The 22,062-nt window shown below is 40.3% G+C and overlaps 3 protein-coding genes and 1 long non-coding RNA gene across 7 annotated transcripts; 1 reads left to right on the top strand and 3 right to left on the bottom strand.

Annotated features, from left to right (window-relative positions):
* The first annotated feature begins 7,463 nt into the window (after nt 1-7,463).
* On the top strand, nt 7,464-7,996 carry CG42792 (uncharacterized protein). 2 transcript variants are annotated; one of them, NM_001299037.1, is made up of 2 exons: nt 7,464-7,609; nt 7,675-7,996. In NM_001299037.1, exons 1-2 carry the CDS (start codon nt 7,502-7,504, stop codon nt 7,831-7,833), a joined length of 267 nt encoding a protein of 88 aa, NP_001285966.1. In that variant the 5' UTR covers nt 7,464-7,501; the 3' UTR covers nt 7,834-7,996. The 2 variants fall into 2 exon arrangements, with proteins under 2 accessions (NP_001285966.1, NP_001188820.1); NM_001201891.2 differs by having other exon boundaries at nt 7,496-7,609; nt 7,675-7,957.
* Nucleotides 7,997-9,261: 1,265 nt separating this feature from the next.
* Nucleotides 9,262-9,725, bottom strand: lncRNA:CR42791 (long non-coding RNA:CR42791). The gene is made up of 2 exons (NR_124296.1): nt 9,556-9,725; nt 9,262-9,501 (listed from the first exon to the last, which is right to left on the bottom strand). It is a non-coding gene; the product is annotated as a long non-coding RNA:CR42791 (long non-coding RNA).
* A 6,749-nt stretch (nt 9,726-16,474) lies between these two features.
* Tektin-A (Tektin A) lies at nt 16,475-18,799 on the bottom strand. Of its 2 annotated transcripts, none has more exons than NM_001273547.1 (3): nt 18,203-18,799; nt 17,837-18,111; nt 16,475-17,771 (listed from the first exon to the last, which is right to left on the bottom strand). In NM_001273547.1, exons 1-3 carry the CDS (start codon nt 18,560-18,562, stop codon nt 16,649-16,651), a joined length of 1,758 nt encoding a protein of 585 aa, NP_001260476.1. In that variant the 5' UTR covers nt 18,563-18,799; the 3' UTR covers nt 16,475-16,648. The 2 variants fall into 2 exon arrangements, with proteins under 2 accessions (NP_001260476.1, NP_523577.1); NM_078853.3 differs by having other exon boundaries at nt 18,203-18,657.
* A 15-nt stretch (nt 18,800-18,814) lies between these two features.
* On the bottom strand, nt 18,815-20,333 carry CG13243 (uncharacterized protein). 2 transcript variants are annotated; one of them, NM_001273546.1, is made up of 2 exons: nt 20,225-20,333; nt 18,815-20,172 (listed from the first exon to the last, which is right to left on the bottom strand). In NM_001273546.1, the coding sequence occupies exons 1-2, from the start codon at nt 20,226-20,228 to the stop codon at nt 18,959-18,961; spliced, it is 1,218 nt and encodes a 405-aa protein (NP_001260475.1). In that variant the 5' UTR covers nt 20,229-20,333; the 3' UTR covers nt 18,815-18,958. The 2 variants fall into 2 exon arrangements, with proteins under 2 accessions (NP_001260475.1, NP_609769.2); NM_135925.3 differs by having other exon boundaries at nt 18,861-20,172.
* Nucleotides 20,334-22,062: the final 1,729 nt, after the last annotated feature.

Genomic DNA, 22,062 nt, shown 5'->3' with positions numbered 1-22,062 from the left:
TTTGGCAACATTGCATGAATATTTGTGATATTGATTCATTGGGCTGATAACGTGATTAAAATGTCGTTAATCCATTCAGATAAAATTGATGTTTAATATATGTATAATATAATAAATGTATTTATTTTTACTCATAATACTCTGAAGCAGGCTAGATAAATTTGTAAGCAATAATACAGATTCAAATTTGACTTAAGAAATAAAATAAATGAACATACATTTCATTAAGTTGGTTTGGATGCATTGTGAATGTTTTGGTAATTGGCTTTCTAATAAAGACCCATGATCCGAAACTGTTAATTAAGGCAAATATTTTATGAGAATATTTCTGCCACAACGCATACCGGAGGTAATTTTCCGAATTCAAGCATTGCTTATCGATTTGCTGGCCATTTTCTGAGAAACACACACGCATGCAGGCCACCTAAAATTGTGCTATTAATTAATTAAATTTTGACTACGGCCATGCAATCTCCATCTCCATGGCCCAATCCACAGCCATTGCTCCCTTTGTTTTGGCTCTGTCTGGCATTGTCGCTGCACAAGTTCTGGTGTACAATTAATCCTTATTAATTATACGCTGCCTGTAGATTTATGGCAAGTTTTGTGCGTTGGCATTTGGCCAAGACGCACACACACTCGAGTGCGTTTCTGAGCCAAGTAGGTTGCAAGTTGGTTTTCCAGCCCCCACGCCATTGATATGCCGGGCGCCATGACACTCCCCCATTCGCCCTCCCGTGCTGCAGGACATTATCATCCGAACTCCTGCCATCTCCCCACCCGCTGCTTTTGACAGCTGAGACCCCGACAACAAGCCGATAGCCGATTGTGCGGCAGGGGCCAGCTCATGTCATTACCTAATCGCAGACAAAGGAGTCCTTAATTGCTCTCCCCAATCGAAATTGCGCTGACAAAAAAGGAGCTGCTCGAAAACACAATGGCAAACATCAATACGTTTTTAATAACTTGCCATAATGAATGGAGGAGTGATAAATCAAATAGTGTTTCTGCCGAAGAAATGTCCTTTAAGGCGGAAGTTTTTCATAATCATTTTACGTAATGCACTTATAGACTTTTGAATTCTGATTTACCTTTTTGCTTATTTCGCCACACTACTACTATAGCAGCATTTAAATGTATGCAAATAAGAGCGAAAACTTTTCACATCACCACCATCACCAGCATAACATTCTCAATTCCTTGGCGGCAGAATTCCATAAATAAACTTACGGAATGTTTCTGTTTGGCAACTTTTTGTCGCCGCAGGGACTGTCATTAACTGAGTCCATAAAAGTCACAGATTGTTTCATATCAGCTCGTTCTTCTATTATCAGTTTTTATCCTCATAGGGATGCATCTATTCCCACTGCCAACTCTCCAATTTATTTCTCTTTAAAGATCTCACATTTTTATCAGGAATACAAAACTCATACTTCAGCTAAACTCCAATTAAAGAACGTATTTATTTTTATAAATTTTTAACTAAACATAAAATAAGACTATTACATCACACAACAATTACACTTCACTAGATGCTTTCAGTTATCGTTTCACTGGAAATATATGCTTCAGCAAGAGTTAATTAAGAATTAAGCATTAATTCTGATGAGAGATTCGAAGTAATACAGAAGACATAATACGAAGTAATCGGATGTCTTTTCGTAAGAAAGTCACAGTTTTCAATTGTTATTCTCTTTTCAAAGTAGAACTGATAATCCAACATATGTGCATAAAGAGGGCAGTATAAATACGGACATAAAGTAATTCATAGTTTTGCCATACCTCCTAAGTCGAACTGAATATGTTCCCTAAATTCGACTTACTTTCCTGCTCATTGGCTGCAGAATGTTTTAAGGCGCATTGCTTATTTGCTTAATAATTTGTCCATCAAAAGTTTAGATTGGAAAACCTGGCTCGAGGCCTTAAATTTATTTCGATCTTATGTAATACAACAATTTTAAAATATTACGCCTAAATATAATTAACAAATTTGTACAACAATGCTGAAATGTATATAAATAGTTTCAACCTGAAATTAGTGCAAGATCCCATTTCGACCTTTCTGGTTAAATATAAAAAAAGACAAAATAAATTTTTAACAAATAATGTGGTTAGTTTTCTCACTTTTTACGGCTTATCCAATCTCCCATCGATTTACCGTTTTACCAACCAAACCTCTTGTTTCATATCATTGATGTTTGACAGCAATCAGTGCGATAAAATAGATTGTCATTATCATCAGCGGGACTTTATTGGGTGATTTCCTTTTTTTTTTGCCGCTGAGTGGTTTTTTTCCGTATTTGCATTTCATTTAAAATCAATTTAGCAATCAGTCAGCCGCGTTCTGTTAAACAGTAATTAACATAAATCAATTTGAATGCAGTTTGGTTATGTAAAAATGTTTATCCTACGGACTGATGAGCTCACAGACGACATTAATTAGGCCAAACAAGAGAGGTAAAAAAAGCTTTGTGGGGCGAATTTAAAACGCAAATTATGTATTCAGTTATTTAAGTTACTTTCAAGGGAATTCTGACAAATATAACTTTGCTTTTTGTGTCCCTTGCTATTATTGTTTTTTTTTTTTTTTTTTTTTTTGTCAAGGTGAATAATAACATCTGTAGCTAATTAATTTTTAATTCATATTAATAACGTTCTAAAAATACTAAAATTAATTAAACTATTACAGCTTAAACAAACTTTAATAAATTGAATTTCCACGTTTAATCCGAATTTCTAATAACTTATTTACGATCATAAAAAGTTATGTTCTGATTTTCATTCTTTTTTCTTCGCCACTCTATGAAGTGTCAAATACTTTGAAAAACTGAATTCGCGTAAAAAAGTAAATAATTAATTTGTAGAGCGACATGAAAGTGATTGGAAAAAATACAATGGGTGGCAAAATCAAAGCAAAACATATATTGTGGCGCCAAAAAAATCGAATGCAAGCGAAAATGTTGAGGTTGAATTCCTGTTAATTATAGATGATTATATCAGCAGAGTAAGTCATTTGGCTAATCATTTATTTATCAGATGCTTTGCTATTGCTGAGAATATAATGTAAAATGCACGCAACTGCTTTAAAAATAATACTGCGTGTGCTCACAGTTATTCTGTAAAACGAATTCCGATGGAAGGACATATATTTTTGTTCCAGACACAAGGACCGATAGTAGAAAGTCGATGCGAACTAATAATTTTACTTGTGCCACCTCGAAATCATTTACTTTTGAGACACAAGACTGCATCCATTACATGCAATTGTATTTCGTTTTCGAGAACGAAACCTCATCGCTTCTGTCCTGCGAAACAGCACATGTATATAGAGAGGAAAACATTACAACTAAAAACCAAAGTGTGAAAATATTGAAAGCCTTGGCTGCAGCAGGATTGCCATTCTAGGTTCCCACCATAAAATACCCATTGTAAATAACCTACGCATCGGCAAGGACCTTCCTTTCCCTCCATTCCATTCCGAGTACAGCGGCGACTGTTGCTCCTTGCAGATGCTGTTGTTTTTCTAGATCCTTTCACTTTACACCCAAGCGAATAATTCGCATTATATATATACTTACATAGGTACCTATGCATATATGTATGTACATAGAGCTGGAGAAGCAAAAAATACTTCAAGTGTTCGCAATAAATTCCTTTAAAGCTTTTAAGCCGCAGCAGAAATGGCTGGTGAAAGGGTGAGCAGTGGGTTAAGAGACCATAGGCAAGGCTCTGGAATTACTTAAAATGCGCTTTTAGGGTTAAGCTTCGGCACAACCTCGCCTGCATCCATCATGGAGTGCTTAGGCACTTAAGCACTCCGGTTAGACCCTCGGGGTTTGAGTTTCAGGGCCATCTTGGAGTGCTGCCTTTTTTATGGGCACAAGCCAAGTATTTAAGATCATTTATGGGCTTTGTATAATTTAAGAAATACACATTATTAGAAACGTGTTCCCCTTTTTATCAAAACTTAAAGGAACTATTAAATTTTATATTTAATCAACTTATGTATACCGTATTCTTTTACGATGATTATTTATCCTGATTAATCGGATTGACATTGACATTGGATTTAATTTTTGAAATTCTAAATATTTTAATAAGTCAAGCAGGATTTTCCAATTCAAAAACAAAGTGTAATCCAACAACTTGGCAAAAGCATAACTTCAACAGAAATTTTTAAGTAATTAATAAGTATTTGGCTTTCAAAGCGTGGTATAAATTGGCGGACATTGAACAAAGAACTACAAATTATTCGTAAGAATGTTTCTAAGCAATATGTTAACATTGTGACACTTATGTACGTGTTAATTGAAATCAAACAAGTGTTTTTATAATCTCCCCAACTGACCACCTTTTGAAGCAAACAAAACTATTATTTAATTATTATAATTATTAATACATTGCATATTGGTGTTCGTAGCTGAAAGCATCACGGCATTAGAGATTGAATGATTTTGAAATTGAAACTATTTTAAAATGATTATTTAATTACCTTAAACTTCTTTTTTTCTTTTCTTCAGCCTTCATTTCGTAAAGTCAGAACGCACTCTGTAATTAAAATCAAACATCAATTTTGACTTTAGTTAAATTCTCCACAATCCTATTTAATCCCTTCTCACTTGAGCACACCATACATATGTACATATGAACACACGCATACACGTCTGCCTAATATAATGAAACTTCAACATCCTTGAACGCCAATAGGTGACATTTCTCCACATCACAAGGAACAATAGAAGTCTCAATGCATTTGCTGCCTTTGTGCTTAATTGTAAATATTTTGCCACACACCTGATCCAAATACACGTACATACATATGTGATCACACTAAAGAAAAAAAGAGTATCATATGGTTTTTTTTTATATCAGATTACGGTTTTTGTAAATGCTCAACCCATTAAAATGGATAAGTGGTGTAAAATGTATTTGTCATTAACAAGTGTTTAGGCCAATTTTGTAAATAATAATTAATTTTGTAAAACGCTTTGTACGATGAAAAGAACCATTTTATCGATGAAAAATTCTGAAATCACTAAAATTTTTTATCTCTCACTTATAAAAAGTATTGATCTTGCACGGGTTTTGCGCAATGAAATCATATGTATGCGTAAGTGATTGTACGAAACGATGTGGTGTGCTGCTTGGAGGACTTCGTTCTCCATTGATTTTGGCCCTAGGTGCTAAGATTACACAAATTGCAATTTATTTGTTTGGGCAACCAAAGCCAATGCAAGGAATCGCTTATATATCTGGCCACATCCCGCCGCCACCCTCTGAATCACACGCCTTCCATGTCCTGCACTGATTAATATGTCTTGTGTTTTGTGTGTGTATTTGCCCTTGTGTTTATGTTTGCATTTAACTGGCAAACTGGATTGAAATCGCTTCGAAGGGCCGTGTGCACCGCCCACATCTCACCGGGCTGCTCACCTTTCGGGAAGACCGACCGGATCCGGATTGTGATATGCATGACCTAGACAAATATTGTGCGTTTGCAAGCACTTTGTCATTGGAGCTGCTGCTGTCCCACTAGCACAGCTACCCGGCACCAATGGACACATTTGTTATTTTGAAATATTTTGTTGATTTTGCCCGAGAAGAGTTTGCAGCAAGGATTCGCATTTGAGGTTTTCATTTGGCTAAAAGGGGAGACTGCACAGCCCATTTCTCATCTCCCTTCTTTCTTCGCCGCAGTGAGTGACACACTAATTGTCCTGCTTGTTGTGCCACCGAGATGCATTCACCATTTGCAATTGGTTTAGCCGGGCGTTTGAGTGATTTAATATTGAATTATGGCTTTTGATTTATATCACATTCACAATCTGTAATGGATTTATGTCGCCCTATTCGTTCTCTACGTGTCTATATTTCCCTGATTGCCAAAAAAAAGGGCACAGAAAAAGAATGCAGCACATTTGCCGGACGGCACTTTGCCAAGAAAACTTAACTTTGCCCAGTTCTTGGCGAAGTCACCGAAATTACTTCCCTGGGTGTGAACAAAATGCAAATATTACACAGCTCATTAAGCCTGAATTGGATTTAGGCATCCACGATTTTCGCTCCTCTGAAAAGAAAACTTGGCATCGCAGATTTTTTGGGCAAACTCTAGAGTGGTAGTAAAACTGCTAGGCATTAAGTAGTTATTTTAATAATATTATAATTATATATTTGTTTAATATTTACAGTTAATTATTTATTTTTGGACAAGTGCAAGATGCAGAATGATTGTATAATTTAATTTAAAAACTGTGCTTAAGAAATAAATTGGAAAGTTACATAATTGGGTCTAAGGAAATACTAATCCAGGTGGTAGCTACACAAATCCCTATTCAATTGGCTTTCTATTTTAGCCAGGTTTCCGAGGTCATTCATTGCGGCCTCTAGGTAATTTATAATGCCCGACTTCAATGTTAATTTACGTTTAATGAATTTTAATTGGGCCCTTCCTAGACCCAAAACCACAAAGTGCCCGCGCTGCCACCCAACAAAATTGACAAATTACGTTCGGTTCGCAGAGTCCCTTCTCTAAAGTGACGGGGAAAAATGGAGTTTGGCCAGGGTACAGGACATTTTCGTCCTCCGTGTCCTGGGCCTTTTCAGTTTATTTTGTCGCTGCAGCTGTTTGTTATATTCTATTCTATTTCATTTTACTTTTTTTTTCTGTTGGTACGTTTGAAAGGTCGAAAATCGCGTTCCCTGTGTTTGTGTTTGCCTAATCAAAAATTTCAAACACGTTTTATATTGGCAACGCAAAAGTCATTTATTCAATTTGCAAACCAGTTTTACGTTGCGTAATCTAATCAAAAAGGTTGCGACTCAACTCGACTTTACTACAGGGATGAACTGGGTCTACAAATGTATATGGCTCTATATGGTAGCCACTATATGGAGGTTCTTTGGCCGCCTGCCAAAATGGAAGCAATGGGCCAAAGGAAGCATGAACAAAAAAGAACACTTTCCAAAAAGTTCAAAAGCAAAAAACTAAAATTTGCGAAATGGTTGACGTCACGAAAAACATTAAGGTATCGAAAATTTTTATTGAAGGAACATATATATCAATGAAAATGCTATAAAGGCATTATGCAATTAGGTCTTGGGAAAGCATTAGTAAATTGAAATCGAAAATATTTGTAGTGAAATGAAAAATGGGCTTCTCATATAATACCTAAGAAAAGACCCAAAATGAATCAAAAAGAATAAATAAATTTAAATTGTTTGCTTTTGTTTTGTTAACTAAAAAACATTGACACACTAAGAAAAATTTAATCTCTTTTAACCCTATAATATTTTTCATGGAAACACTTCTTCCACCTAAGAGATTGCAGATGTAAATAAACTCTTATCACATTTCCTAAGAAGTGCAATATGCATTAACTCCGATTTCCTCATGTTCAGCAGCAGCAGATAAGCTGATGGTTCCCTTGACAAATCGGTATAAATATGCACAGTTTCCCAGCCAAAGCCACAGTGTCTTCCAGTCTCTCAAGCCAAGCTAAAGATGTCTCCTAAGTTCGCACTTGCAGTTCTGCTCCTCAGCTGCGTTCTCCTAGGACTGGCCAATGCCCAGTATAACAGGCGCTATCAGACTGGGCCTAACCGACAAAAAGTTAGTACCATGTATTCTTTTTGATTGGGAAAATATTTTAATCACCCTTTTATAATAATTACTAGATTGGGACTCGAATGAATGCGGACGGCCCTTTGCCGCCAAATTTCCCCCCTCCGGCTGATAATGCTGGTGGCAGTGATGTCCCGGCCAACGTGGATTGCATGCCCAATCTATTGGCTAGTAACACCCTTGATACCAGGAAACCTAGGCCCAAGCATTAAAAACCCAAAAAGTTCAACTCCTAAACGGACCCGAATATATAGTAAGCTGATGGAGTCCGCAGTAATTGATTTTAAATGAAAAATGGATTTTTTTTTTTAAATTAAAAAATGCATTTACTTTCGTAAATAAAATGTCTAAATAATTTCCAAATATTATTGCTCTAAACAACATGATCATTGGATTAGTTGACCCATTGGTATTTAAACTGCGATAGAAAAGTTTCTTGTTTGACGCCCAATTATTTTGCAATATCCACTTTAAAAGCGACATTCAATGGCTTAAGGAATTCCCTGTGCCACGACTCCGATTAAACGTAAAGCTCTGTCCGGAAAACGTGTGAGTGCAGTAGGTGGCAACTGTCTGGAATGAACCCATCGCCAGCCATTCCATCGCATGCCATCCCGGCGTACAGCCGCTCCCCAGGAACCAAATTCGGTGGATCGGGGGAATCCCGGGATTCGAGCAGACGGACGTTGGCCGATTAGTGCTGCGAACATGAAAAACAGATATGCTAACGTGGCAAACAGCCGCAACAATCGGAGGTAGACCTGCCACGCCCACCGGCGTTCGGGACTGAGCCAATAAAGTGTTTAACATTTTCGTCCGTACATTTTAATGGGGAAATGAAACAATTTCGGTGCCAACGACGGGTTGTGGTTGTGCACGGTGGGCGGTGGCAGGGCGTGGCACACGGCGGCGGCATCCACGCCTATATGCAGATTAAGCGCGCATTTAACAATTTTACGCTGCATACATTTAGGCGACTGGGTGGGTACATCGAAATCCTCAGCCGGAGTTCCCATTCACTTGCCGTCGCTGTTGCATCAATAAATTAAATGCAGATTTCCATTTTCGTACATGCAAGTAAACCAGCCCAGCGAACTCGGTTCAATATCGTGGCAACCAGCTCGGCAGTTAGGAGTGCCAGGGAAATTGTTGCATGCAGTTAATTATTTTGCACGGGTTTTTGTGCATTGCAACATCCACTTGCCCCGGCTACTAATTGAAATAAAACATGCCCGCTACCGGGCTTAATTAAATAAGACCAAACGGCACGAAGTTCTTCCATCCGACTTTAACTTTGGCTGGGCATAAATAAACTTCATTTTAATTCCCCTGGTATGTGCATAATGCGAAAGAGTAGTGGTGTAAGGTAAAATGCCGTTTTCCTATTGCCCCTCGGTTTTAATCAACATGATGCCCTCTTTGCCGCAAATCAAATGCCGAATTTCACGCTCAAAAGGAAACTTGATCGGAAGGCGACGGGAAAATTCTTCGTTACCATTTTGTGGCAGGCGTGGACATTTTTGGGCAACAAGAACTGCAGCAATACAGAAAGCACTGAAGAAAATCAATCTTATATTTTCTTAAATATTCAAAGTAATTTATTTAAATATTTTAATATTTCTTTGTTATGTTTTTTTTTTTTAATTGTTTGAAAACCTGTCTTTGCTTTTCCCAGCCAGCACATTAAACGATCCACAGCCGAGTGAACATCCACCAGATGATGGTGGCGGTCCTAAGGGAAAAGATCCCCCAGTGGAAAATTGTCCGAATTGACCTGAAGAATAGACATTGTCATAACTCAGCGGTGGAAAATCCGGACTAGTAGGTGGCCCAAAACTTTGGGAACTTCCTGAGGCACCATAAGTTCGTACTCCATATTTCTGGTACAGATAATATAGATAAATTATAATATTAATATTGAGAACTATGCTTACTTTCTGTTGTTGAGCTGGATTGTGCCGATTTCGATTGAGAGATGCACTTTCGATTCCTACGATAACGGTGCAAAAAAGAATAGCCACAAGTCCAAGGTAAGTTGACATCGAGAGAGAGAGTAGCTAAACGAGAGTATATTGTTGCAGACTGATATTGTTGCAACAACTTTCGCCTCACTTATACATTTTTTTATAAGTCTTATCAGCCGGACTTGTGAAGACAACACAAAATTCCATGGTAATTTACTGATTTCTTCGAACTTGCAATCAGTATTCTGTACCGGTTACTGTGAAATTAAAATTTCGAGATAATCGAGATGTAACTCCAGCATCGGAAAAATAAATATTCCGAGAACTTGTACGAGTTTCTTTCTGTAATCAATATAAAATGTGATATTAAATTTCTCAACTTATAAATTTGTATTGTTTACAGTGCACTGGAAGAGAGATGTATATCAGAACCTGGATAAGGTCCATTCAAACACACACACCCAGGCTTTGGCCAACTCTTGGGCTAACCAAATCCAATTGGCCAACATTCGTATGCGATTTCAGAAACCAAATCTGGTAATGGAAGGGTGAGAATCGAGACCGGGACTATACGTGTGATAAATAAGGCTTTCGGGGGTCAGCTCTTTCCTACCTCAACGTGGTCCGTTTACCTGGCAGCCATTTTGGGCCATTCCCCCACAAAACTTTCAGCTACCAAACTTCAGTTGGACAACAATTTTCCTTTCGCCATTCGCTTTTGCATTTTTTGTTTGCTGGTTTTGTGGTCTCCGCTTTCCTTCGGTTCGGATTCGTCCTCAGCTTTTAGTGAAATTTGCATTTTGCTTGATTTACGGAAAGATTTGAGGCTATTGCAACGCAACTTTGATGTGTGTATCAATTTAGCCAAGTGTTAAGGTTAAGGATTCCGATTGCATTCGTCCTGGCTCCCCATGTTGTTTGTCCTGGCAAACATGTAGTTATTGCTTTAGTTGGTGCTTTTGGAAATACTTGAAATCGGGGGTACCAAACGCTGATACAGTGACCTTATAGATAAGTCAATTGGCACTGCATTTGGTTGCTCAAAGATGCTGTGTTTGTGTTCATAACACGGCATACCAAGCTTTCTCAATATTAAGCTTAACATTGAAGCGGGAATATTTCAAGGGATTCTTAATAGCTATAGATTGATTAAAGCTGGAATTAAAAATTCTTATGTCAAGTTATAATTTTAAAGATTTCTTAAAGCATCAATTATTTGAAATGCTTTACTGTAGCAACATTTTCTTTGATTTCTTCGCAGTCGGTTACTTCTTTCTACCCCGCTCATGCAAATACCGTGTTCCCCAACATTTAAATGCATCTTCTTGTGAAAGTTCCACCTTAAACGCGCATTAATTTCACCGAAAAAACGTGCCATACTTTGTGGCCGTAATTTGCTTGAGCGCTCTCCTAACGACTTTTCTCACAAAAGTCATAACCTGCCAGGCAGACAAACGCAGACGAACAAACAAACCAACGACTTAAGTGCAAACAATTAAAAGACAAACAGCTCAATGCTGGCTCACTCCCAAAAATGCCGGCTAGCGAACATCCACACATACGGATTCGCAAACAAGGACTTCGCAGGATGTGAATGGTTTTTGGGGCGCGACTGAAGAACAAGTTTTTTCTGCCAGCTCAAAAGTCGGGCTACGACATCTGAGTTTGAGTTTTAACTTTTGGTGCTTCTCTTTTTTTACACACTCTGCCAGCAGAGATTGTAAATGAGAAGTTTAGCGGAAACGATGTGGGGGGATTCGAGATGGCTACAGTCGTAGACAAGTGGTACTGTGACATATGATCATTTTGCGGATTTCAAGAAATTAATATAATGTTAATAATTCTGACAGTGAAAAAAAAACAAAGAATAAAAGATAACAAATAACACACAACATACTGATATAATATTGGATCAGAACTTAAAAAGTATTGGGAAAATATACATGAAGCCTTAGAAATTGTTATTTAAAAAAATCAAGTTCCGTTTTAAGCTTGTACTCCTCATAAATTGTAATTAAATCATATTCTATTACAAAGACGAAGTTGAAAACAAAGATTTGCTTAAACATTTTGTTTGCCAAAAATGTGCTTTAATGGCATTCCCCTTTTGCCTTTTGTTCATGTGCCTCTAAAGAACATTCAGCAAAAATTTCAGAGAATTCAGAAGCATTCTGTTGAATTTAAAAACCACCTCATTTCATTGCATATATTAAGTGCGTAGAACGTGTCAGAATCTCGGACTGTCTTACACTTTTCCACTTGGTCCTTTTCTTGTGAGGCATGTCATTCAATCATTTCTAAAGGTGGAGCGTCAACACATTCCTCGTAATAAAATGCCCGACAATCTGGCTCGTGCTGGAATTTGGAATTTTGATTTTTCAGGTAACGTCAACACGGAGAAAAGGTGAGTGCTGGGAAATGGAGAAGCGAATGGGGTGGGTTTGAAACTTGGCGGGCTGGGGCTAATCTCCTAGCGACCGCCAAACCGCACATTAGCTGGGGATGTGCTGGGAAATGCTCTGCAAACATTTGGGCCTGACAGCGACCAAAAAATCGTGCATTGACGATGATAACGTGCTGGCCCCAGCTGACAACGCCACGTCCATCGACCATCGGTCCCTGCATATTCACGCCGCATTAGCGCTCGGTGACCAGCGTTCCGGGCCTGCAAGCCGGATACAGAGGAGCGCATTTGGGTTTGGTTTCGGCATTTCGGGTTTCGTGTTTTTGGGGCGGGTCTGAAGCTTGTGGCTCCCGTCGCTCCACCTCGGTTGATGCTTTTGACACGATCCACTGATTTCCGGCCCGCTGGACCACCCAACTGAATTTTGGGAATGACGTCGGCATGGGCGGCTCTCGGTCTGGCTACCACCTTCAATCGGCCAACTTGCTAGCTAAACATATGCTAATCGGCTTGTTTGCATCAGGTGGGCAGATGCAGGTGAAATGCTGTGAAATACATCAAATGTCTGCGGCTCGTTGCCAGCGAATCGCGGTCTCACTTTCAGCAAGCAAGTGCAATACCCTATTATTTACTCAATTAGTTTTGATTTTTTTTTTTTTTGAGTACACATACAATATTATATTTATCGGAGCTAATCATTAAATGCATTCCTTTTAGGAATCCAGAAGTAATTCGTAATTTATATTTAAAGTTAACGGTGAGAATTAAACAAGCCGATTAAAACAACGCCTTTTAGTATTCAATAAATTTATCTACTAAATACGCATCCTTTAAAAACTAATTAACAGATTATATATTTGCACTTGTATATGTGTAATTACATTTTAACACTAATTAAAAAGCATGACAGCACTGTACCGCAAACTTTCCACCGTGTCGTGTGGCTATAAAATGAAAGTTGAACCTCCACTCACATTCTGACAAGCGGTAAAAATAATATCTTTTATTAGCATAATGAAGTCATAAACATTGCAGTAGTTAACCCGCAAAAGTCAACAAGTCAACAGCACCAGATAAAATCATCAGTCGCCCACATTAACTTCAATTCGCTCCCTAGCACACGCACCATTGCATTCTGAAGTTCTTGCACTCTGCACTCCCTTTAGCCCCGATAAGCGATCGCAAAAAAGGGACTCCCATTCAACCCATTTACATGCAACGCAGGCAGGGCGGAAACGGAAGTGCCGAGGCAGCTCTGAAATAATATCAAAAATGGCTGCCGGAGGCGGCAACAAAAAGTTGCAGCTGGTCACAAATCATCTTAGGAGCTACGTGCTGCAGCCGATGCCAGTGTTGTAAAATGCTAACGAGCCCCGGCAACCTTTGTTGTCCTGGCACGCCCACTGTCGCCTTCCCTGGTGGGCCACCCTTTCGTCCTTCATCCTATCATCATCGTCGTCCTTGTCGTTGTCGCCGATGTCGTCGCTTTGAGTGACTTTGGCATGAATGCGGAAGGTGGCCGGCAACTAATTTAGCTGCCTTTGCGAAGTCAGCGGCATTTCATTTCCTGGTATTATCCGCGGCTTGTGTTCTGGGAAATGGATTCTAGGACGATCTTTAAAGGAGTGAAACCATTTAAAAATGGGTTATAATACATACTTTTGTTCGTATATGAATAATTTTTGAGGGCTTAACACTAACATAACTACTGAAAACGGATAACCATCGTGGAGAAACAGAATGCCGGAACAACTCCTTTTCAAAGTTACCGTCTACGTCTCAGTTTCAGCGAGGAGCAGCTGCTGGCACCTGTGAGCAGCTAGGGCAACTCGGGCAGCAGTTGCAGGCTGCAACTATAAAATACCAATTTACTCCGCATGCCGTTAGTATACTTTCTTGGCAACGGCAACTCGCCTGCATTTCGTTCATCCTACCATCCTGCCGCACAATCCCTACTCCGATTCCGATTTCGGCTGGCATTCGCTGGCATTCCTTGCTCTGAATCTGGAAAGGATGCTGGCGGTACGACGAGTGTGTGCGGATGGGTTTTTCCTTGCTCTGCTCTCTGGGCTTTCTTTTAGCCAGAGCCATTTTATGTATTTTTATGGTAGGTTGCAGCCACTGACGCTGCTGCCGCTTGGCCCGGAAAGCGGAAACCGAAAATTGCTACTTATTATGTTACTAACTTTGTGTTGCCAACACCGCTCGACTCCTTCTGTCCCAACTCCTTGTGTATGCCTGCGTTCGTGTTTGTGGAGCTATGCAGACGGGCCTCGTTGTTGGCTGGTGTGATAATGTCAGGTTTTGTTAAAATTAAATTGCATGTCTTGCTGCGTTGAAGTTAAATTATGGCCTCCCAGGGTCGAAGGTGTGGCATTCAACTTTACATCTCCAACTGGGAATAGTTTCACGAAAAAGTTTTCACCTGGAGTATCTGCCATTCAGCTTTAAACGACCCGTAGAATACAGCTGTGGGGCATATACAAAAATAAAAGAAAAACACAGACACAAACGCACAGAAAAATTCGTCGGGACATCAAACAATTTTTTAAAGACTCATGTTGACTGTTTTTTTTTCCTTTTTTGACGTTTTCGGATTTCTTTTTCGCAGTTACCCAGCGGGCTACCAGAAATATAACATTTTTTGCGTTTCACCGCAAACAGTATGCAACAGATTTTTTCTTAGCCACATGGTGCCAGGACAAAAACAGTCGCCCATTTTTGCGAGCGCGCTCCAGCGCCAAAATGTATGCAATGTTTCCTTTTACTTCCACTTTCCTCTTATTTTTTAGTTGACTGCGATAACCACACGCTGTGATTTTTACCGGCATTACGAAATATTAACAGCATACGGCAAACATAAGAAAAACGAGTTTTCCTTTTTAAGACAACCAGCTACTGAAGGAGAAGGGAAAATTTGAGTAATGGCTGTTTGATGCCCCTGCGACTTGCTTTGTGGTAATGGACTTGTCTTGGAAATTTGTGGTAGTTGCAAGCCTGAAGTTCAAATTACTTGTGGTAGAACACAGCAGTTCAAATTTGTTTAGGTAATTCTAGAGAAAAACATTTTGATAAAGAGGCTAGTGAGCAGATTTCAAATAAATACGCAGATGTGCAAAAATAAATAAAAAGCTATGTTTGTCATTCATAAGTAATTTTGTAATTCTATTGAAATATATTTTCGGAAGACCATTTTGATAAATAAATAATCTAGAATGATTTCAATGAAATTTCAATAGTATCAGATGTCGCTATTAAAAATTCAAACTATATTTTGCGATGTTGATGCATCATCACTACTAATCAAAACTAAACATATACGAATGAAACACGTTTGTCTGGTATTCTTTTACTAAACCAACATGTTTGCCCAACAATTAAAATAAAGCCTTATGTATTCGCACGTTCAGATCAATCATCTACTACCCTTGACCTTGACAATAAGAAAGCGATGCAATTCCTATCATGATTCCATCTGAAAGTGTTTTTCCCTAAGGCATCAACCCTTTTGGCAAGCTTTAGCTTCAATCCATGGCAGCATTGGCCAATATGAAAAACAACACGTTTCCAGGCAATAAATCTTGGACGGCGAAGGTTTTGCACGTATACGGAAGGAAGGAAAACTCCACAGACTAGACCAGGAACACACTCAAGACAGACAGGAGACGCGTCGCATTCTGGGTATCTATTTTATTCATGTGCATTTAAAAGAATAGTATCGCTGTGACCCTTGGAAATATAAGACAATTATGGCAACCAAATTTGGAATAGAGAAACTATCCTGAATGAGCCAAAACGTTTTCCATTTTCAATTGGAAATTCCAGCACGCCGTTCTCTGTTTGCTTCGTAATTTATTGGCTTCCCTGCAAAATTGTTTCCGAACACCTCGAGCGAGGGTATTTGGCCAAACTGTCCCTATATTTGCCGCTCCAAGGAAGGCAAACATTAACGAATGTTCAAGCACCTCCGTATCAATATCAGTCCGCTGCCACGCCCCCTTTTCCATCCCGTTCGTGTATCTCTAAATTGAGTACGTGTTGTTCTAGCTGTTGAACGTGTTTCGGTAAGTACTTGGGCCAACACGTGTGTGAGTGAGTGTGTTCGGTTGGATGTGCATGTGTGTGTAGGGGGCCGGGAAGTTGGCAACATATTTCTTTCAGTTATATGGTTTTCCAAACGTGTCTGATTGCCCTCTAATGGCATTTTATTGCATTTATTAAAAAGAACTTAAGGCTAATACCAAAATCAGGCAATTAGATGCTTAAGTGGTCTTGCTTGTAAAGCCTTAAATACCTAAGGGGATCCCATTACATTAGCAACAGTAATAAACAATAAAAATAAGGCTTTTAAAAAGAAAATTATCGTTAAGGTTTGCTTATCGTTATTCTAATAAATCGCACATTTCTGTTAAATTAGCCATAGCAGTCAATATTTAAAACTGATTATGGGCCAATTCAACTATAACCATCTATATAAATAATTTTACGTATACTGAACAGCTTTTCATTTATTCAAAAATTTATTCACTTGCAAATTTTGAATGTGAATAATCGTAAAAGCTTTCCCCTTTAAAGGAGCACTGGGTAATTTAGATCTCTTTGCAAATTGTGTGTTTACACTCAGAAAATTTAGACAACATAAAATGTGGTCAACCCCCTCTAAGAGGTGGCAGCACCACTCAGGGTATTAGCCGAAGGATAATAAGATCGCATGAGCATGCAACGCTCCCGATCGATGAAGAGACTGCGCCTCTTCAGCATAATCTCTCGCTCGAGACGAGCACGTGAATTGACCAGATCCGTCTTGACCCGCTCCGCCTCCTCTAGTTCATGAAGAAGGGCTGATACACTACTTTGGATGGTGTGCACCCCATCGATAAGCTCCTGCTGGGCCAAATCGCGGCAGTTCTCCACATTTGGACGATAGCTGCGGTTGTCCATTCGCGTTTGGGCAACCTTCATGGATGAATCGAAGGAGTTAATGCGACGTTTCATCTGCTCAATACGGTTCTCCACATCGGCCGTGCCCTGCAGGATATTCTTGAGATCATTCTCGAACCGTTGCACCGCCTCTTGGGTGCAGTTGATCCTGGAGGTCAGAGCCTTTTCAACGACATCGGCCTGTGTGCGAATATCTCTGGCCGCGTTCATTAGTGTCGAGTTCAAAGTGTTTCGCAGGGCCACCGACTTGAGGCGACACTTTTCGCACTCGTCCAGGGTCTCCATGCTGAAGTGTTCCCAGTACTTTTCAGAAGCTTGTTCCGGTGGCTGGCGAACTGCTCCCGGTCGGAACATGATCGTCCTAGAGCAGTTATTTAAACCGGTATTTATTGTATCAATCTCGTAGGACTCCTTCTTGTCACTCCAATCGTATTCGAGTCGCTGCCTAGCCGTTCGATTCTCAACCTGCTGCGAATTGAAGTCATCCAGTGTTTTCATCAATAACCTTCGGATTTCAGCTATAAGGGCCAACTCGTTGACCAGCTCCTCTTCCACCTGGTCGCGAACCAACTCGGTATCTGGTCGTGTGGCCCTCTTCTCAATGCACTCCTTGGCTATGGATTCCGGTACGCCCAAAACCACCATGGATTTCCGCAGCTTAATACGCTCCACTTCCATAGTGGATATCTCATCGGCCATCGCCTTAATGGCGTTCTCCAAAGTATTCTTCCATTTGCCAATCAACTGCGAACGGATCCTAAGTTTGTCGGTGGTTTCCTTTTGCGACTTGTCCACCAGGGCGGAGAGCCTTAGGAATTCGGTGGTCGAACTGAAGCGGTTTCTGTGGATTGGATTTCAGAGTTTAGCGGTTCAGTAACTGGAGTTCCTGATATTCTTTATTCTTACTTATCCGCCCTGCCCAAGCTTGCGTTGACGACCTGTACAGTCTCGTGGTTCCTGGTCCGCCATTCATTTGGGCTGTACCGGGTGATCGAGTAGCGGTCCACAACGGGTCTCGTTCCCGTTATGCCGGCCATGGGGCTCCAATCCACCTTGCCCGATGCCCATGGACCAATCGGACCCATGGGCATCAGCTGGTCCTTGTGAGGCAACTCATCGCCCTGTTGGGGCAAGTAGCACGGTGGATTCCGCAAGTCATCTGCTTCGGGGTCCATGGAACGCTGTGCAGAAAGAAAGCAAATAATGTAAACGTATGTAATTAACATAAAAGTTTACCATATATACGAAAAAGTATCAATTAACTCATCTCACCGCAAACTGCACTTCCTCCATTCTGAGTGGCTTGTTCGATTGCTTGTACTGTTCAGCTCGCATATCGGCCAATTGCATCTGCTGTTGGTCAACTCCCGCTTGGAGATCCGCCTGTAGCTTCTGATGCTCTTGGGCAGAACCCATAATATTTTGGACCAGGTGCTGTTGGGCGGCCTCATCGGGATGAGGTGTCAAGGCTACCAGGGCGGGCTGCGGTGGCTTTTTCAGTCGGTGGGAGGGTGGTTCCGTCGGCAGGGGACAGATTAGCGGAGCCGGGCAAGCAGATCCCGGATTTAACTCAATCGTCCTGCCCTTACACTCTGGATTTGCCTCCGGCGATTTCTTCTCCAAACAATTCATTATTGCTCAACTTACGACTAACTTGTGAAAATATCAAAATATCACGTGGATTGTAAAGTATACGAATGACTTTCGTTTGGTGTTGGGCACAGACTAAAATTGAAAATTTTGGACGATTGTTTGAAGGGCGCAAACAAAGAAATGGGTTGCTGGGGTGCCTGATTGTTGAGTTCAGCTTATTGGCAACGGTTACTATATTGAATTTTCGAAAAATTAATGGCGTGCCATTTAAATTTTCAGTACATTGTTTTTATTTTATTCAATTCAATTAACACTCTAATGCAAACTAAAATAAACTATATACTAAATAGGCCCATCCCGAATGTATTTATAGGATTATCTGGCCAAAGATCACTTGAAATTTTGAAAACACTCATTACCTAATTAAGAATTAAGCTATCCCTTTGACATATTCTGGAAAAACATAATGGAGAACTCTAGGACATTGCTGGGCTTGTACCGCAACAGATTGAGCACATAATCCTGCATAAAATCGGCCAGCTGTGAATTGCTGCTCAGATAGCTGGTGGCGTTCTCGTAATTGAGGGCTTTGAGCTCCCGGAACTTGCGAGAAAGCTGTTCGTTTTGGCGCCACATTAGTTCCAATTTGGGTAGGATAGGTTCCTTTCTCTTCGGTGGCATGCAGGCGGCATGCAAAAGGTAGTTATAGCCACGCCAATAATGCAGAACAATCCGGCCCTCAGGAGTCATGAAGGTCTCGGCCACATCCTGGAGCTCATCGTTGAAACATTGCTGGGTGAAGATGTGCACGACATTCTTGTATGTGCGATAGAAAATTCGCACCTCCTTGCGCTCCTTGGAAACAACCAGATTGCAGCGAAGGACCCGGCCATACAAATTCATTGTGTAGTACTCGAAGTTGCCCACAAAATTGTTGCACACTAGGTGTCGCATCAGCAGCATAATCCCGCCATCCAGGACGAACACATGATCGCGATCCTTGATATCGATGCGAGCCTTGAAGCGCTGCACTTCCTCATTGATTTTGGTTTCGCGAATGGCGGTTAGCATCAAATCGGCATGGTTTCGCAACTCCAGCGTCTTCTCTACCCGAGTATTGTCGATTCGGTCGAACTCCGATCTCTTCTCGCAGATGAGAAGGAACTTGTCATCGTACTTCCCCTTTAACTGGTGACCACATTCCGTCATACCCTTGCCCTTCTTCATTTTGCTGCTGCTGAAGATCACATAGCCATCAAAGGATTCCTCCACATTCAAACAGAAGCGTCCAATCTGCTCAAGTTCCCGCTCAAAGAAGATTTTTAGATTTTCATTTAGCTTGCAATTTGTATTCCGCAACTTCGATATGAACAACTGTTCCTTGAAAATGATCGCCTGTTTGGTGGGCATAAACTGCTTGGGATTGATGCCCCAGTCGCACACCTTGTACTGATCGTCCGAGGGCTCAATCGGTCTCAATAGCGCCGAAATGATACTCGACACACTGATCTCGTCCTGGGCATCCAGCTTGTCCAGCTCCTCGCAGGCATCGTTGGCGGCACGCTTCTTGTTTGGATCGCGAAACTGCTCCATGTCACAGGTCACAAAGAGCGGCGGATCCAGCCGCATATCCTGGTCTCCTTGAGCATCTGCAGGGAGGTGTTGTCTTAATATTTGCCTGCTAATTTATTTAAATCTTACCCATTCTTTTGATTTTACAGTCTAATTTTTGTGTTTCTAAGTTTAGCTTCCCAAAATTTCCGGCTTCCTAGTTAGTGTGAGTGGTAGCAGTAAAAGTTGAAAGCCAAAGCTAGCCTGACTGATTTATTATTTATATTATTTTTAATTGATTTGTAAAAATAAAATTCTGCTGTAAAAAAATAGTAACTATTTTAGATAAAAAAAAATTAAGACTAAAAATTGTTAAAGCATTTGCTGTTGAATTATAAAAGACTATTACCATTTCTCCATATTCAACACAAAACTTTGTGTCTTGATTACCCCTGTTGTTGTGACGGCCAAGAACTTGCCTTGGCAATTAGTCGGAGCGTCTAAGTAACGCTCTCTGGGAACTTCATGAAGTGAGCAACTTTGGAGTGGCCCCGGGGTGCAATGATGCCATCAAAATTGGCGCTGCAACAAGCGGCGGAACAAAGAGTAGAAAGCCTGACATGGTCCTCAACTAATTGCAAGGCCAACAGCTCTTCAGACGACTTAAAGAGCGACAAACAGCGACAAGTGTAAGTAAGGCCAAAAGGACGAATGTAAGTTGGAGGGAGCCTCAATGGCTGGCAAACAAAAAGGGTCGCAGGACGAAGGACATGCTCCTTTTTTGTTGGCTCATTAAAAGGCAAGGAGCGTGTGCGAATATAAACAGTTAAAGGTGAACAACCATACACGCACACGGCCCCAGATAAAAGGAGGCACAAAGGGTAAACAATAAATAAAATGACCGGCCTTCGAGGCCGAGCAATATTAAATTTGTTATTAAGCTTGTAATTATTTGCTGAGCCGGAAATGTAGGCATCTGCCTGCTGCTGCTGCTGCTGCTGCTTCATTTTAACAGCGCGAATTACGCCCGATGAAAATGAAAATATAAATAAATTATGCAAAAGACAAAGACAATGAGCTCCTTTTTTATTCCTTTCACTGCTTTCCATTCAGGCTGGAGATCTCTCGTTGTCCGCTTATTTCACAGTCAAGTAAACTTTGAAAGAGAGGATACTCGAAAGGACAAAGGAGGTCCAAGGTCCTGAGGCGAAGTCCGAGTCTTGAGTTCTTCGCCTGCACTGAACAAATAAAGGCGATCGCTATTCGACTTAATACAGTTGATAAGTTAACTCGGTGGAGCATTAAAACTATATTTTTCAAATGTGCAAACTATTCATAAAAGTAAAAATATTTCATAAAATCAGTATTATCATTTTTGATATTATGTATTAATTTTAACATTTTAACAAAAATTTATAAAATGCGATTTGCTACTTATTTTAAAAACCTTCTAGTATTCAATTATACGTGCAAATTAAGCATATTCTTTCAGTGCACTTATTTACGCTGGAATTCTCATTAATTTGTTATGCATTTCTCTCTACGCGTAAATTAACTACAATTGTTTCTGTGCGACGTCCACTTACATTTAATCTTTGTCTTCATCTGCACACACTTTTCATTCGTTTGGGCCATTCATTGCGCATTCATTTCAGGCCTCGTTCATTTCCTCTGCATTTGTTTTGCATTTCTCGTCATTGTTCGCCCTTTAACCTGCCCATAGCCCACTGCCCCGCCCCCTGAGTGCTAAAATAAATCAAATGTACGAATGTGTGTGTGTGTGTGTGTGGGTCCAAAGAGGAGCTGACACAAAAAATAAAAAAAAAACAAAAGGAGCAGAACAGAAAAAAACAACTAAAAAAGCGAAAACAAATCTTAAATGAAAATTGTAACCGCTGCGGCTGTGCAAAAAGCCATTGGGAAACCGTTGGGAATGAGAAAAACTGCGCGGGGGGATGCGGGAAAATGGAGCGACGGGAGAGGAAAAC

This window comes from Drosophila melanogaster, chromosome 2L, assembly GCF_000001215.4.
Source record: "Drosophila melanogaster chromosome 2L".
NCBI classification, from domain to species: Eukaryota; Metazoa; Arthropoda; class Insecta; order Diptera; family Drosophilidae; genus Drosophila; species Drosophila melanogaster.
The sequence above is the reverse complement of the archived record's forward strand: the minus strand, read 5'-3'. Positions and strand labels throughout refer to the sequence as shown.